General features: G+C 49.9%; 4 protein-coding genes across 5 annotated transcripts; 3 read left to right on the top strand and 1 right to left on the bottom strand.

The window, feature by feature from the left end:
- Window positions 1–109: 109 nt before the first annotated feature.
- AAFC00_003634 (uncharacterized protein) lies at window positions 110–1,238 on the top strand (the record flags this gene model as incomplete). Its single annotated transcript, XM_069343137.1, has 4 exons — window positions 110–232; window positions 317–746; window positions 806–994; window positions 1,045–1,238. The coding sequence occupies 4 exons, from the start codon at window positions 110–112 to the stop codon at window positions 1,236–1,238; spliced, it is 936 nt and encodes a 311-aa protein (XP_069200953.1).
- Window positions 1,239–1,326: 88 nt separating this feature from the next.
- AAFC00_003633 (uncharacterized protein) lies at window positions 1,327–2,799 on the bottom strand (the record flags this gene model as incomplete). Its single annotated transcript, XM_069343136.1, has 2 exons — window positions 1,327–2,494; window positions 2,561–2,799. The coding sequence occupies 2 exons, from the start codon at window positions 2,797–2,799 to the stop codon at window positions 1,327–1,329; spliced, it is 1,407 nt and encodes a 468-aa protein (XP_069200952.1).
- Window positions 2,800–3,146: 347 nt separating this feature from the next.
- On the top strand, window positions 3,147–3,733 carry AAFC00_003632 (uncharacterized protein; the record flags this gene model as incomplete). The annotated part of the gene is made up of 2 exons (XM_069343135.1): window positions 3,147–3,198; window positions 3,252–3,733. 2 exons carry the CDS (start codon window positions 3,147–3,149, stop codon window positions 3,731–3,733), a joined length of 534 nt encoding a protein of 177 aa, XP_069200951.1.
- Window positions 3,734–14,210: 10,477 nt separating this feature from the next.
- AAFC00_003631 (uncharacterized protein) lies at window positions 14,211–17,087 on the top strand (the record flags this gene model as incomplete). Of its 2 annotated transcripts, none has more annotated exons than XM_069347752.1 (3): window positions 14,211–14,386; window positions 14,440–15,950; window positions 16,000–17,087. In XM_069347752.1, the coding sequence occupies 3 exons, from the start codon at window positions 14,211–14,213 to the stop codon at window positions 17,085–17,087; spliced, it is 2,775 nt and encodes a 924-aa protein (XP_069200950.1). The 2 variants fall into 2 exon arrangements, with proteins under 2 accessions (XP_069200950.1, XP_069200949.1); XM_069347753.1 differs by having other exon boundaries at window positions 14,434–15,950.
- Window positions 17,088–17,608: the final 521 nt, after the last annotated feature.

The following is a 17,608-nucleotide window of genomic DNA, read 5'->3' as shown; positions in this document are numbered from 1 at the left end:
CAGTCTATAACAAACGCGATCACCCGGACTAGACATATCGAACAGACATGCGATAACATATCGTCGTCGATCGCAGACGACAACATAGCAGAGCATTCGTCAGCTGGTGATGCCAGCTTCAGCGTCTGCCATCAGCCAACTACAGGCAAAAGTCTGGTCGGGCCATCTACCGCTCGAGATCAGACTGGCAGCATCGGACTGCAGAAGTTACGATCAGGCTGATCCATACCTGGTGCGCGCGCCCATAAGAAAAAAAAGATGCGATTACATATCAAGTATGATCGAACTTGGCTAAGTAAATTATTGTTGTTTCCAGATCAATGTGCCGCGTCTTTCCTATCTGCCCTTTATATTCCCCCGACTCCATGCCTTCTTCTCTTCATCACTCATCGACCCGACTGTTGCGCCGCATGAAGCATGGCTCTCCTTCGAAGGCGTTCCTCTGAAATGGCATTATCCTGTCGGCCTGCTATATGATCTGCACTGTGGCATGCAGGCCGATAGTGATGAACAAGACCTGGGACAAGAGGAGGGCAATGGGGATGTTATTCCCTGGAAGATCACGCTACATTTCACCGACTATCCGCTGGAAAAGCTTATGCGCATGGACGAGGAGTACAAGGTGCTGTTGGACACGTTCATAAACAGCGTAAAAGAGGCAGACTTCATTCGAAATGGCACTGCGAAGGTTGCTATGGGTATGAGCAAAAGCGATTCAGTAACGTTGTTGAACTCGATTCAGACACGTATGCCTTCCCCCTACAGTGTCGCTAGCTATGCGACGCCCGATTGACAGACTTTCCAGACAATCTGACATCTTTCAACTCCGTGAACAACAAGTTCCTAAATCCTCCTGGCTCGGCGTTACGACATACGCCGATAAAGCTATATCTACCTTCAGCCCCGCCGGAGACAGACGCGTCTACAGGAGAAGCGCCACAAGCGGGTAGAATCCGTGTGGTACAAAGCCTCGTAGCCCCCTTGACGCCCTCTCGTAAGTGTATGCCAGTAGATGATGTCGAGTATGTAAAGTAACAATTACAGGCCAAGTCGTGACTCTAGGGCAGGCGCTTAAAACCATTCTACCCGCTGTCTTTCCCAGCCCTCGGAACCCAGTCCTTGCCCGGCCTGTCATGCATGGGGCTATGGTGCCAATGAGTGCACCCGTCGAGGAACTGCTCCGGGCCGCTAGCTACACAGATGGCTTTCTGCACATCGCAGTTATGATGCTCGGTTGAGCTTGCCAGAGGAAGCTAGCGCTGGGTCTTTGCAATGTCTGAAGATACCCATGAAGTTTATGCAAGGCTTTCGGAGAGCCATAATTGATCAGTTGTATGTGACTTTGCGCTTTGTCAGACTGTCCACAATATCGTCAAGCTCTTCGCGCTTACGCTTCCGCTCACGAGCATCATGGTCATCGATATTATTGTCATCGCCGTCAGCATCCACATTTGATTCTTCTTCGGTCGCTTTGTCCTCCCAGGTCTTTGGTTTCCAGCTTCTGATCGTCCCATCGGAGTGAGCAGAGTAGAGCTCGATAGTGTGAGCTCTCCAAGCCAAGCTCGTGGTCCTGTTGACGACGTTTCTGGTTCCCGACCCTGCGCTCACAGCAGTACGCTTGGACGCGAAGCTTGGGGTCCTTAGCCGGGTCAACAGCTTTCCAGTATGCATCTCGTATACCAGCAATTCCCGAGGATTAGGATATATCAAAACCTCTTTACTCGATCCTGTGAGGTGCGTTGGACTGACCAGTGGCAGCAATGTTGTGGTGTTAGCGTTCTTGACGGCTGGTCCGAAGTTCGTGAGCGTGTTTGCGCCGTTGATACCGTCCCAGATGCGGATCTTCTCGTCGTGCCCACAAGAAACGAGATAGGTGCCCTCAGCATCCCAGGTCAGTCCGTTCACAGCGCCTGCGTGGGCCTTGCCCCGCTCCCTGGGCCTTTGCAATGTATTCGCGTCAGCTAGAAGACCTGAGCTATCATCCATGTCTAACACGCCTAGACTGCTCGCACTACGTCTCACATCCCATAGCCTGATGAGTCCATCAGACCCGCCACTAGCGAGAACGTGCTCACGTTTAGGATGCCATGCCGTCGTCAACACCGCACCGCTATGGCCAGCAAGCGAGTGTGTGCTTGCCCCAGATCGTAGATCCACCAACCGGACGGCCGGATGTTGAGTTGCACACGCTACCAGAAGATGAGACGCTATCGGTGATACCGAATGGGAATAGACGACCGAGGCAAGATCAAATGTCGCCGAGCATTCGAGCGTCTCGGATGAGAAAAGTTTGAGCGTGTGATCATAGCTACTGGCAAGAAATGCCAAAGAATCAAAAGGGTAGAAGCTCAGATGTGTTACTCCAAGATTATGTGTTCGTGCTGTCCTCGGTGCATAACTAAGTGGCTTGATAACACTAGACTCGCCTGTGCCAGAGTGGGTACTCTCAAGGTCCCATATGCCAATCGAAGAGTCTGCACCTCCAGATAGTAAACTTGTAATAACACATATTAGATTAGGCACTCCCAGAGCGTGCCGAGGAACCTCATTTTGCACTTACTATCTGCCTTCGAACTTATCGATAGTAATGCTATTCACACCAGCTGGATGCGCGACACATCCTCGCTCTATGTTGACTTCATCTGGTTGACCTGCTATTGCTTCATCGCTAGGTGACTTTATACTTAGCGCGGTGTCGTTAGAAGGCTGCAATGCATGCAGCAGACGCGAGTTCTGTGCTCTTGCAAGGTGCTGTGGACTTATCGTGCCTAAAGCACGGTTCAACAGGAACGAATTCATTCAACACCAAATTCATAATAGCTCGCTGGAACAACTATCTATTTTGTTCATCAAGAAGTCGCAGCTCCACATAACATATTGCAAGGAGATAGTAAGTGGTAGGAAGTCGTTGTGATGGTAATGGAAGGTACCTGTCTAGTGGTGGCATATAGCACTTGACGTCACGTGCCAAGCCTTTATTTCCTCCAAATCTGATGCGCTGGGAATCATTGTACAGAGATATTACCATTGTCCAATACCGAGTAATCTGGATAGGACATCTTAGTTCGAGACTGTCGAGTCGAAACATGACTTTAGATATAAATGAGAGGCAGCTCACTTCATACATCTGAGAAGTAGTGCGAACAATGGAGGACAAATCACAAACACGCAAAATCACGCTCTTCGATGCAGTCGCAGGTAGTACAACTCAAACTGTTCCTCTATTGACTGATGTTAATTTATCTCTGTAGGTCGAGCTGGATATGAGTCTTTGCTCCCTCAAGTGGATCGAACTACGAAATACCGCGATACAACAATTGTGTCGAAGCAAGCTGTACCGCCCGAGGAAGTCCTTTTCAGACGGAAAGGTGCTCCAATTCGTTACGAAGAAAGTGACATTTATTTTGCCAACGAAAAGCTCAGTGCGGAGCAGCGCTTGCCAGAGTCTGACCTCCTGAAGCAACTTCACTCCTATGCCTCATGCTTCTACCAGCGCGCTACCCCTTCGGGTGGCAAGCGCGACTGGAGAAGTATGGACGAGACGGCACTGCTGGCCCTTGGGATCCTTCTCGAGGAAGCTGCCGCTGAACACCTTGGAGATAGCGGTGATCTAGCTTTCGTCGAGGATGAGGCTGATGATTCACTCACTGGCCGTCGCCAGTACTGGGATGGCGAACGGTGGGTACGCAGCGTGGTCCGCAAGAATCCCACCAATCGCTCTATGGGCGGCTGAAGACCATACGAGTATGTCATGCGACACCTCGTATGAAATTATATGTTGTATAGGCTTGCGGATTCGTGGTTGTTGTCCTCACCCACCTTTTCAAGGTTACCCACGCCTCGTTCGACAGGCATTACCTCTTTTCGTGCTAAGGTGCTTGAAGTAAAATGCTGACAGACGGCGCGAACCTACAAGTCCTGCTCTTGGTCTCTACTAGCAGAGCATCAGGAAATGAGTAGGCTCAGTCTAAGGTTGGGTGCGATCTCAGGCACAAGCTCCACTATTCGCAGGTTAGAGCAAGAGCGACGGCAGACAAGGCAAACAGGGCACTTAGACATGCGACCTCTGTCTAAGCGAGGTCAACACCTTCCAGCGACTTCGCTGCGACGAGTTTGTCCTTGTTGCTTCTCCACCCCCCGCCACCACTTAGTTCCTTTTACCTTACTTTGCTACACTACAAACATCGCTTTAGGCAGTACAGAATGGAAGAAGCAAGTTGTGTTAGTGTGCTTGTTAGTTCAGTCACTCTCACACCTGACATCTCTATTTACTAGAAGCGCCAGTCCCTCCCTCCCTACAATCATAACCTTTCCTGAACAGCCTAACGACGAACAATATCCGCGACGAAATTGGATCCTCTAAAGGTCGCCAACTTAGAACTTGATAATCTTCAAGCGGTGTTGGAACACGTTATATTGCCTCCTCAACTACCACAACATGCTGATGATAATACATGGGTGATCGAACGGGATGTCCTGTGCCTGTTCATACATGTCGTCAAAACTCTCATATCACTACGTTCGCATGACAACGCTTCTTTGCAAACATGGCAGCCCGTGCTTCAGATGTTGCCAAATTTGGCCAGGATCAGGCAAGACGATGATCTGCTGGAAGACGTTCTCCGCGATCAACTCCTGGATTCTCCTCCTGGCGGTATGCCTAAAACAATTCTTGTCCTGTTCGACTTCACAAAGGTATTATAGCTAACGTGAGCAGAGCATTTCGTAATATCGTTGACTGCGCAGGACTCTGGCCTCCTGATCTTTCACAGTCATAAGGATGACCTTACATTCGAGAGCTTTGAAGCTTCTGCCACGAATGAGAGTGTTGTTTCTACCACAGGACGCTTGCTGAGGACATTCCCGGGGCATGCTGTGACCTGTCCTGCAGATCTCCTATCTGACAGTAATTTCTGCACTCAACTGGTCAAATGTATATGCGACATGAACAGCGAGGCCATCGAGAGTCTAGCTGCCACGACGATGAAGGCAGGAAGTCGTGTGCAGGAAGAACGAGACACTACTGTTCCCGCTTTTGTGTCGGACTACTTCATGACCATGCTCCTAGCTTTAGGCAGGATTGGTCATCCTGCTACGCTGCAGAAGCGCATACGCGATGAGGTCCTATGGCAAGATGCAAAGACACCATGGCGTCGTTTACCCTTCCTGCTTGTGCTCAAAGTCGCCATACAAAGAACCCTAATAACATCTACAGACATGAGACAGGCTACAAAGAACTACAAACTATTTGGCATATTTCTAGTGGCATGTCTCCTGGACATAAGTGTGTCATCGGACTTGCCTAGTGATACAATCGCAGTCATCCACGCAAAACTTGCTCAGCGCATCCACAAGCTTGAACATGAGCATGGTGAGATCGATGTAGACATAATTGTGGACATCTCCAGAAGAGCCAACCTGATACTTTCAGAACGTTGGTCAAAAATACAGCGCGAAGACTCAACGAAAGTATCTTCATTTCCTACGGTCGGGTGGGATAACGCAACTTCTTTGGTCCTGCCTAGAACTCGTCCTCTTCTGATGTCAGCAATCTCGAGACAGCTATCAGAGGAACCGACTGAGGTTGCTCGCACTGTGAAACAGCGAGCTCAGCAGATTCCTCAGCAACTCCCATCCCTGAAGAAGTTCTCCTCACAAGCTACAGCTTGGATCCTTGCTGACATCGAGTTCTGGGTTGTGGCTCACCTTCAAACTTGGACAGACGGGCGACGTAGCGATCCGTTCTCGTTACAATGTTGTCAAGGTCTAGCCGAACTTGTCCAGGACTACTGGTCCCTGGTGCAGATCGCATACACATCCAGTCCAATAGAGATGTCGGAGGCGCTGCTTGTAATACACGAACTTTGGGTTACCCTGGACAGAAATTGCTTGGACAGACTACCTCTGTTGTGGGAGTACTCTCCCGAGATCCGTTCCGCCACGCTGGAGCCGTTGCTGCTGCCGAGATTGGCACAGATGCAGCGCTTACATGTTGTTGACCTTCATCTTGCTGAGAGACACTGCCAAGCGTCTGCTGTACTCTCACCCCGAGAATGAATATTCACAGATCTCAAATCAAGTAGCTTCGCTGTACGCTACTTCTATCAGTGCCAGGAACTCAAGGATCTCCAGGATCGAATCGACAAGGACGACAAAGCGAAGAGAGACCATAAGATTGAAGAACTGGCGTCGGCGAACGCTACGCACAAGCGCCTGACGGATGAAGCGGCAGCCCTTGACCATCACACAAGTACTGACAATAACTCCAGATGAGGCCTCTCTGCCGCGTGATGATGTTCAACGCAAGGCGGCAGTGTTTGAGCTATCGTCACCACCGGAATTCATGATATGGAGGGATGTTACATGGTTACTGCTGCATGACGTTGGCCAACGCCATGTTGTAAAGTCTCATGCTGACGGCCGGGTGTGCTTGCCTAATTATAATCAGCTAAGCAAGCACAATGCCCACCAACATCGTCAACCTCGGATTACTCTGGCATCTACTACAAAATCCTTTCTGGCTGCACATTACCGCACTTTACCCTTGCCTGCAGGTCAGAAAGCTGTAAGCGTCAACAACGGCCTGAAGTACGAATTGTGGGACCGAGAGCGAGGATTATGGCTCCGCCAGTCGACTGCGCCGTCTAAGCTGAAAGCACTCTGTACGCTGAAGCTCGAACCAGGACCATATACAAATCTTACATGGACGGTACACGACTGTGACCATAACTTGAATGATGTTCTAGCATGGCACAGCGAGTGTGATGTGGAGATATCGCTAAAGGAATTTGTGGCATTTGGCTCTTTGCGTGCAGGGGAAAGGATCCAATGGCTCCATATCGTAAAAGAGCTGGGATACGATAATATCAGTCACAATGCAGCCGCTGTCAACACCCTGTTCCTCCAGACAGCATTTGAAGTAGGTCGTCCTGAGACCACCAGCTCACGACTTCAACACAGTGAGCTGCAATATCCAGGCTTTTGTCGTAAGCTTTTACAAATGTTGCAAAAGAGGTTCTATGCTATTCAGAGCAATTGGAATGAGCATAAAAGTATGTCGACAATCATCCAACTTACGCTTTGACTGTTCTCGTTGGCTCCGCGACAAACCGACTGTCATGATATCATCGAAGGATGTCTTGTACTCCTCGAGAGTGCACGCAACACGACTGCAAATTGGTACTGTCGAGTAGAGATGGAAGACGCATTATCTTTCGATACCTCACATAAAGAAGGTGGCAATATACTTCAACTAATTGCTGCTCTTCTGTGCTATCAGACATTCGATGTAGACGACTCAGCCATTCTTACAACACTACAAAATGCCGAGGGCGTTGCCCTTGCCGCTGAGACAAACAGTGTCATACGGAGTTGCGTTCCGATCCAAGAGTGGGGTCTTAGTAGCGGTCTGAGGAGTAGTCTCTTACGTCGCGACAAGATATCTCACAAACTTGAGCCGCGAATGCGACTTCTCATAGCCAAGAAAGGTTCCAGGCTCAGCAGAGCCCTCCAGCGATTTTGGCATGGCGCAGCATTGCCGTCTTCGTGGCAAATGGATAAGACTACAGGAGGGCAATGGCTCCACTGCTATACTCTGCCCATGGAGAACTCAAGGGTCCAGGCCGTCCACTACTGTCTTCTTACAGGCGAATTACTGGTGGACGGACAGCCAATCGGCAAGGTACCTGAACACTTCAAAAACGATTCATTCTTTCAGAAGCTGTTCGAATCTACAGTCTTGAGCGTGTTCGTGTCTGACATGACTGGAATGTCTTACAGGGCATCGCGTCCCATTCATGGCAATGAGGTGCATCTTGGGTTTCTGCAACACAAAGTGATAGTGAAGACGAGGCTTGACGGCCATATACTGCAAGCAAGACCTCTCAACTACCTTGAGTGACGATCTTCCTGAGCATTTTGTCGAGTCATACATTCATTGGTTTGAAGAAGCTGCCGCCACAGTCTATTTTCGACCGTGGGATCGGATCTGGCAACCCATGAGCAGCGACTCTACGCTGATTCTCTCGCACACGGATCTGAAATGTGCACAAGCAAAATCGAGTGTAGGTCAGAGAACGCTACTCGAGCCTTCGAACGCCCTGTGCTCGTCGCTCTTCCGTGTATTTGGAGTCATAGACAAAGATACCCATATACATGTCTTTCTCTCCCGATCTGGTCAGGTTGAGATGAATCTTCACCGACTCAATCTTCACTTTGTCGTCACGGCAGATGGCCAGCTTAGATCGATCGAATACGATGCGATCGTTGATGAAAACCAAGATGCCGGCACTTTACTAGGACTCAGGAGTAAAATTATACTTCGAGACGATGTCTCGTCGACAGACCTAAGGCTATGGCAGAAGCCCGAAATGCTGAACATTGTGCAGCGAACAATGCTCATACCTTATGGTCAGGTCATGTAGCAACGAAGACACAACTATGTGTGTTCCTGCATCACACTAGATGACTGTGCATCACAGAAGCACTTTGCGTACACACTTGATCCTCATCTGGGCAAACTACGCGGCGCACCAGATAGTTCAAGTACGCTTTATAAGGCCTACCTGCATGCCGTCACATCATATATCGTCCCGGATCCATTCACTAGCCAGACTGGCACTGAAGAGGCGCTCGCGATTGTCAATTAAGCGTCCACTTTCACATGCATGCCACTTGCAGAAGATTCATTGAGGGTTCTCGAAGGCATTTCACAACTAACGCCAAGACGAACCTATTATCCACCCTTCAAAAAGTTGATGCAGATTGTCTCGTGGGATAAGAATCTATCTCAATTGTCCCAGGCAGACGACTTCTATCCAGCTGCCAGGGTGATCTTAGATCACAACGAGAAGTTTGCTGGGCTTTATGAAGGGGTGATAGACACGGACGCCAGAAGCAATTTCATACATGGGCGAGGTGAGGCACGATTACTCACAAGAGCCCGTACACGTAACAGATATACGCGACGCTCGACCTCTGCATATGATGAGCAAGGAAAGAAGCCAAAAGACGTCATTTATGCTTCTCGGGATCGATACGGCCATCATGAGCGCACACAAAGGGTTTTTGGCGTGGCAAGCCTAGTAAAGCAATGGCCTGACGAAGTGCACACATATACCAATCTGCAGCAGTTGATACAGGAATGGTCTACTGTTTCTGGATTCAATACGGTTTTCGAGCTGGTTCCATACCCCTCCCTCACAGAACTTGAACTCTCTTCCCAATGGGGCTCACTATATGAATGGTATCGCTTCTCTGAACGAGACGATGATATGTTCAAGTTGATGTTCACATCCTGCGCTATCGCATTCGGTTGCAGAAGTGAGGATGTAGTCCATGTTCGAACATTACTCAGCTTTGCTTTTCACTACGACTTCTGCGAATTAGACGAAATAGACCCCCCAGAAGGCCACGACTCGTACCAGCTGGGTCTTGGATGGGACTGGGAAGAAATGGACATTTATGTGAAGATAGACGAACATCTCAGTCATGCATACAATGTCGAGTCAAGTCGTTACAATGGTCGACGACGCCGGCAGAGAAGCAATCATCTGAATAGCGTCAACGACGAGCTTAGCAGGCAGAAGACATCTCTAATATCTCACATCGAGTCTCAGTGGCCTAGGACGCGTATCAGGCACCCACCCAATCCACATTTATTCAAGTACATTGATGTTAGCGCTGCAATTAGTGCATGCCAGGAGCTCTTCAACACGTGGCACAAGAATGAGCAATACGTCCAGTTCGTGGGTCGACTCGAGGTGAAGCTAAAAGCAATACAATGCGAACATGTCGACAGGACTTTGCCACCATGTATCGCGTCTGAGCTCGTGGACATACCATTACGTCCGCGCTTTGCTACCACTCGTGGAAAGCTCCTCAAAGATGGTATCAGGTCAGGTCGTGTCAAAGTACGGCAAAAGCACTCTGGATTACTTCTTGAATCGAATCCGAGAATGAGTAACCCATCGAATTACTCAGAGGTGAGGGCGATGATCGAAGGACTTCCATCCAATGATGATAAAAGACGTCAAAACTTTCGCGAGGTGCTTGAAGAAAGTCTCCAGGCCCTAGAGAATAAAAGCAATACGGCAGCCACAATGTACCGACTACTACAAGAACGAGTAGTCGCCGTATGCAACTCCGTCCAGACCGCACTCGCTCCTGCGACTCCGTCAGAGATTGTGTTTCAAGCTGCTGGATTGTGGCCCTGCATTACCAAACGATGCTTACTTGGTCACTTGAGTAGCAGTCGGTTCGACAGCCTTGACGATGATTGGAAAAGGATATTACTGGATGTTGGCGAGGCTGTTTCCGATCTTCAACGTATGATTCGAATCCGTAAGGCATTGCTTAGGCAGGACAATCGGAGTGTCTTGACGGAACTTGCTTCTACTGGACGACAGGGATGGTCGATGGGTCAATACCCAAGCTGGCTATTGCTTGAAATTGAGAACAACATCACGATACGTGCTACTCAAGCAGAGGTGGCTCATGAAATGATCATGCCCCATTCGCATCGTAATTCTGTCCTTCAGCTTAATATGGCCGAGGGCAAATCTTCTGTCATCATTCCGATGGTCATCGCTGCTTTGGCCGATACTAAACGACTTGTCCGTGTCATAGTCTTGAACCCTTTGCTACGTCAGACTATGCAACTTCTTTCTCAGCGTCTCGGTGGGTTGCTCGATCAGAGAACTTACCACGTTCCATTCTCCAGGAAAACGAAGCTTGATGGAGCTGCGACCAGACGGCTGGCGTCGCTTTTCTGCGAATGTCAGACCAACCGTGGCGCTCTGATATCTCTTCCCGAGCATATCCTGTCATTCAGATTGATGGGCATAGAAAAGATGTCTTCGGACCAAGATCTTGCTGTCGAGCTCTTCGAAGTTGACAGATGGCTTCAATCCCATTGTCGTGATGTGTTAGACGAGAGCGATGAGATCCTCGACGTTCGCTTCCAGCTAGTGTACACCGTAGGCACCCAACAAATGCTTGACGGCCAACCAGATCGTTGGCTTATCGCACAAACATTGTTGGCGCGGACCGCTTACCACGTGTCCAAACTCGCAAGCTCGCATCCAGAAAGTCTCGAAGTGGAGGGGAAAAGTGGTTCTTTCCCATTCATGCGATTCATACAACATGGTATTGGTGACGTACTATTGGATTTGCTTGTGGAGGACATCACGGATGGTAATATGGGATTCTCTCTCGATTACTGCAGTGCAGACACGCGAAGGGCTATGTCAATATTCATCGGCGACCGATCTTTCTCTGCGAAAGAGCTCGGTACGATCACTGAAGCCTGCAGCAATCCCAAACTATTCAAGATCCTGTTGATGTTCAGGGACATGATAGCTCATGGCATCCTGATGTTCGCGCTTCAGCAGAAGCGCTGGCACGTGGAGTACGGCCTTGACCCGAGTCGCTGTCTTATAGCTGTACCTTATCGAGAGATCTCCTTGCTCTTGTGTCGGAGCAGATTCCTCGTGTCAATGTTCTCATTGATGTGGGTGCTCAGGTCCTTAGGATGACTAATCTTCAGGTTGCCCAAGAGTGGCTCAAACATGTCCCTGCCACCCAAGCGAAGGCAGCAGTGTATTTCGATGATAGCGACGAGTCAATGGTCCTCGATCGAAGCGATGTCATTGTTGCACTTCGTCTTTCAGCCTACCGTGCTAATCTGACAGATTGCCTTGTATATCTTGACGATGTACACACGAGAGGTGTAGATCTTGCTATACCTATAGGAGCTCGAGCTGCCGTGACATTGGGACCTCGCTTAGTGAAAGATCGACTTGTGCAAGGTAAGCTCGATCATGCTCGATCGTCTAATACTGGTGTACTAATGCGTCCACAGCTTGTATGCGTCTACGAAAGCTTGGAAAGGGCCACTCACTATGTTACTTATCGCCTCCGGAAGTACACAACAGTATCTGTAGCGGAATAAAAGAACCCTCAGCCACGATAACTTCTAAAGACGTACTCATCTGGTGTATGGAGCAGACTTGTCAGGCAATGGAATCCGCTCGGTCGCTGCGCGTTATGCAAGGTCTCGAATACTTGCATCGACAAACTGCCATAGATGATTGGTTTCCTTCCGACATAAACCTTGAGGACGCAGCCGATGACGAATCAAGAGTCATGGCCTTCTGGGACGCGGTACGAGAAGACGAGTCGCAAACGCTTGAACAGATGTATGGGGTTCGGGCGGAGTCGGTAAATCCTTTCAACCATCTTCTGGACCGCAGCTCTACCGACCCAGTTATGGCGCATCTGGTAAGAGGGGTCGACAGGATGACCAGCATGCCTCTGGAGGACTATTGTATGGACAATGAACAAGAACGAGAGGTTGCTCATGAGGTTGAGAGAGAGCGACAGATCGAGCGACCCGGCAACATGAAAGCTCTAGTCCCAAGGATAAGCCCTGGGGCGGAGTACTTTGTGCAGACTGGGCGTCTTGACAAAAGAAAAGGCTCAAGAATCGTCAATGCACTCACCATATTCATGCGTACATCGGCAGAAGTTGCAGCCAGGGGTGACAACATCATGCCGGAAATGCTCTCTCTGAACGTTACCAAGGACTTCGCGGATTCAGTCGAGCTGTCCAAGGAACACAGAATGGATGAATTTCTCAAGCCTGTCAGCTGGAGCCTGACAAGTCTCTCAGGAGATGATGTCCTCATCATAAGTCCATTCGAAGCCAATGAGCTGATGGCGCTCATCAGGAAGTCTCAAACGGTCCGGCTACGGACCTACGCCGCTAGGTTCAACAAGAAAATGGCATCTTTTGACAGAATGGACTTTTACACCCCTAGTGCCAGGCCAAGCGACCGTCGACCACCAGCAGAGGCCATGAGAGACCTAAGTCTCTTCTCGGGCGCTCTATATCTGAAGTCACTATCAGAGTACGAGAAGCTTTGCCATTTCCTTGGCGTTGTCACCCCATCACGTCGGCCCAAAGACCAACAAATCGGTAGTGATGGCTTCGCTGCACCGGAGATTCGGAAGCAGATTGGCTGGCCAGAACATTGTCCATTCACTTCAAGTCCTCTAGCTTTTTTCAGACAGGTGTTCGCGCTTCGTATGCACGCCCAAGACTTCAGTCACACGCATATGGGATCATTGGTCAATGGCAAGGCGGTAAGAGGCAATGCGTTCGAAGAGGCTGGTTAAGGTAGGGGAGACAAATTATATTGAGGGACACTTGATCATGGCTATTAAATGCTTGAATTGGACACCTTGACATTGCATCTCAGGTAACCATCGTTAACCTTCATAGTTCTGCAGACTCGTTTACTTCGGCTATGGGGAATTAAAATGCGGGAGACCATCGAATTCATTAGCATCACGATGAGTAGAAATAGCAAATACAATTCAAGTCCGCTGCAATACACTTCACTATACTGCCTGCTGTAGAATACAATGCGGTTAGTGTGAAAGTAGTAAGTCCAATGCACAGGGTGTCCCTCGATACACTTCAAATTACCCATTTCCCCAACTGCCAAGACTTTACATACCCCAAAGTGGATACAGGCCGCAAGGTCACAAACATAGGTTATGGCGATCAATCAGGTACAGGACTGCCCATGAACGTGGCCCGGAAGTAGAGAAGGCATAAATGTTTGGATTGGTAGCCAGTGGAGGTAGGATCAGCTGCAGAGACAATCTACATCTGGATTTGTGAACTTTGACCCGTAATGCGCCATGGTGATTAAGGATTTCGAGAGGTTGGAGAAAGCATTGAAAGAGTGCGATTTGTAGACACCCATCCTTCCAGGATGATGATCCAGTAGCACAGACATAGGAGCTTCAGGACGCGCCTTTGCTGTGGGTGGACAGTATTGTTTCACAGCATGAAGACGTCTTACAAGTCCATGACTCGGCATGCTTGCTGTGTGACTCGGGAATGAATCTTTATCTCGACCTCTTCAATCGCCCAAATCGTTATAATGATATGAAAGAGACCTGTCTCTTACACAGAATCTCACTCCTAAGATGATTGACAAGCAGGACGACGGTGGCGCGTGGCAGCGAGACGCGTCCGAGTGTTGCCGGTAAGATACGGTAAAAGTACAGTAGCTCCATGTTGTCATCGGCGACAAAACAAAGGAGGGGAACGGACAAGCGCTTGGCGAGCGAAAGTTCTCCGCGTTTCACCCCGCAGCTGCATTCTCTCCGCATCACATGCATACATAGATTATTTCGTGATGGAAGACTTTGCAAGCGGCGAAGGGAGCAGTCCTCGAGGGAAGGAAAAGCGATTCGGATGTAGTTTCTGTGACAGACTGTTTGCAAGGAAAGAGCATGCTGACAGACACGAACGGACCCATACCCAGGAGAAACCTTTTCATTGTCCCCAATGTGAGAGCCGCTTCACCAGAAGGTATATCACCAAATTCACGTAGACTTGCTTTAGATTTTTTCTGACAGGCACAGCGACTTGCTTGTCCGTCATGAGAGACTTACACATAAGAAGGATGTCACAGATCGACGAGCGGAGGGCTCTAGGCCGGCAGGCAAGAAACGCAAGAGGAACCCCCCCAATAACAACCATGGGGAGGAGCAGAACGGTCTCCTGCCTTGGGAGTCACCGACCCTGATCCAGCGACCTATAGTGACACGGCCAGCTCACAGCAGTCATTCGATTTACAGGGAAACATATCCGGCAAATAGAGACCATGGCCATGACTTCCTGGCAACCTTATCATTTGCTGCCGAACAAGCTGCGCTCCAGGACTCTATGGCTGCTACCGCGGCAAGCATGCACAGTCTGGCAGAACCAACAACGCCGTATAGAGCTCAAACTGCACCTCATCCATTTCAAATCCCGAATGGCCGACCCGACTTTTCTGCTCCAGGTCCTTCTGCATCGTTGTCGACAACAACTCACCTTCCGGCCGAAAATTTAGCTTTGACAGTGCATAATGACCCCGACTTCGAAGGATCTCTTGATAATCTTGCTGCATTCCTGGACAATGGAGCCTTTTCATCAAACCATTTCTCGTCAGTCATCAGTGCCGAGCAACCTGTACCATTCTTTTCGCCGGAATCGCTAAGTCTTAATGACGAACCTGCTGGCGGACATGGTCCACGCTTGGCTCCCTTCAATCCTCTCTCGAGTCCTTCGCGGATAGAGGACCAGGTCTCATTTTCACGATTCGGCTCAAGGCTACCCTCACTTCAGCCAGAAGAACGTACACCATACAGCCGGAATCGTAAGCCGAGGAGACGCCCTCTTTCTGACCTGTCAGTCACAGATATGCAGACGTTTGCGGACAAGTTCAGCCCGTTCGCGTCCGTGGTCAGTCCAGACTGTAGGCTACCTACACGTCTAGGACTTTCTCGCTACCTAGCTGCATATATCAGTGGATTTCACGAGCACCTGCCGTTTCTGCACATTCCAACCATCACCCTCGAATCTTGTTCCATCGAGCTTATCCTAGCAATGGCAGCAGTCGGCGCTCAGTATTGTTTCGAGCCGGATCGAGGGGTAGAGCTATTTCATGCCAGTCAAGCTATTGTCTCAAAACGCCTTCGCAGGAGAGATGCTCGACTAGCAGCAACACGCAGCAATTATCGATCAAGCTCAATGTATTCACGCGATAGTCTTTCTCATTCCGCACCATCTGGGATGGAGTCCTATGCTGCGACGCCGGACGACTCAGGTCCAGAGGACCTTATGCAGACTGCGCAGGCGCTCCTGTTACTAATGGCAATGGCAACTTGGGCCAAGCATAGAGAGATATTGAGAGAAGCTCTTGCTATCCCCTCCACATTAGCGACACTTGTGAGAGATGATGGCCTACGAAGCTCCGGTGCTGAAGAAGACGTCTCAAGCTGGGATGAATGGGTGCGCCTGGAGACTGTCAAGAGGACCAAGTTCATCGTGTTCTGCTTCTTCAACCTTCATTGCATCGTCTACAATATACCGCCACTGATACTCAATTGTATGTTCTGTCAATGTGCAGCGAGACGAACCTTACTGACTTCCACTAGCCGAGTTGAAGATGATACTTCCGTCAAGCTCTGAAGAGTTTAGGGCATCCAGCGAACAAGACTGGCGGGAAGCGCGAAAGAAAGCAGTGAAGCCAACAACGTTCGAAGACGCGCTTGGTCGACTTTTTGTCAAAGGAGGCCGAGACATAACCGAGTGGAACACATCTTTAGGAAACTACATCATGATTCATGCAATAATCCAACACATATTCTTCGTGCGTCAAACCGCGAAATGTCGCTACGATGGCGATGGAGACCTACTACCAGAAGACATCACCGCCTTGGAGCAGGCCTTGTACAATTGGCAATTAGGCTGGAAACGCAACCCGGAATCCTCTCTCGACCCCATGGACCCCAACGGACCACTCGCCTTCAACTCGACTGCTTTGCTACGACTCGCCTATATCAGACTCAACATCGACACAGGGCCCGGACGAGCCCTCGACTCTCGCGACCCGTTCCAAATCGCAAACGCTTTCCGCGAATCGCCCGCCATCAAACGCACGCCCAAACTCGTGCGCGCAGTACTACACTCCGCCCACGCGCTATCAATCCCCGTCAAGATCGGCGTGCGACTAGTCGCCCAAACCCAGACCTTCATCTGGTCGATCCAACACTCACTGTGTTCACTAGAATGCGCCTTCCTGCTCTCCAAATGGCTCGAAGCACTCTCAACCGGCCCTCAACCCCTCGATCCACCAATGACAGACGACGAGAAGCGCATCGTAGGCCTAGTCAAGACCATGCTCGACGAAACGGAATTCGCCATCCCTCCCGCGCTGTGGAACGCGCCTCGCTACCCTTCTCCTCTGCCTGCGTCTGCGTCCTCTGCTTCTTCGTCGACCCATCACCACCACCGTCACCAGCAGCATCAGCAGCAGCAGCAGCAGCAGGCAATGGCCGCAACTGCCAAATACAGACATCTGAGCGCCGGCGTCCTGAGAGTCTGGGCCACCATCTTCCGAGGCGCGCAGACGTGGGCTATCGTCGACGTTATTGGCACGTCGTTGCAGATCTACGCTGATATGCTGGAGGGCGAGGATTTCGCCTCTGCGGCACGGGAGACGACTACGGCTCCGCCTTATTGAGAATGCGTGTGTGTGCGAGGGGCAAGCGCAGGGAAGCAGATTGGTTGGCGCCGGAGTGGGAGGCGCAGAGGTCATGGAGTATCTCTCGGTCTCGTTTTGATTACTTGTGTCAAGGATAGAACAGCGCATCAGGATAACAGACAAGATATGACCACCTCACGCTTGTAAACCATTCGATGCCGATCTTCGAGAATTTTGGCTGAGAGTAAAAGTGAAAGACACATGGAAAGAGCAAGAACCAGAGTCACATACAGTTTCACGGGCTACGCGTTCTTGCTTGTCGCTTGCAACTCAATTCAATCAAGGTAGCAGAGGGGGAGATTCTGGAGTTCTTTTTTGTTTTCCTTCTTCCACTCGGATGCTTGTTTTATGCTATGCTATTGCGTATTGTGCTATCTCTTCGTCTGTTTCTGATTTGTTTGTGTGAGGCAGTTGCTGCCTGTCTGCTTTGCTCTATTGAAGCTTCCGACGCAATACAGTCCATCCCCGTGCGATCCATCCATACATCTTACAATCTATCT

Source organism: Neodothiora populina (genome assembly GCF_041146345.1).
Source record: "Neodothiora populina strain CPC 39397 chromosome Unknown canker_contig_16, whole genome shotgun sequence".
In the NCBI taxonomy this organism is placed as follows: Eukaryota; Fungi; Ascomycota; class Dothideomycetes; order Dothideales; family Dothioraceae; genus Neodothiora; species Neodothiora populina.
Note: the sequence above shows the minus strand (reverse complement) of the source record. Positions and strands in the feature narration are given on the sequence as shown.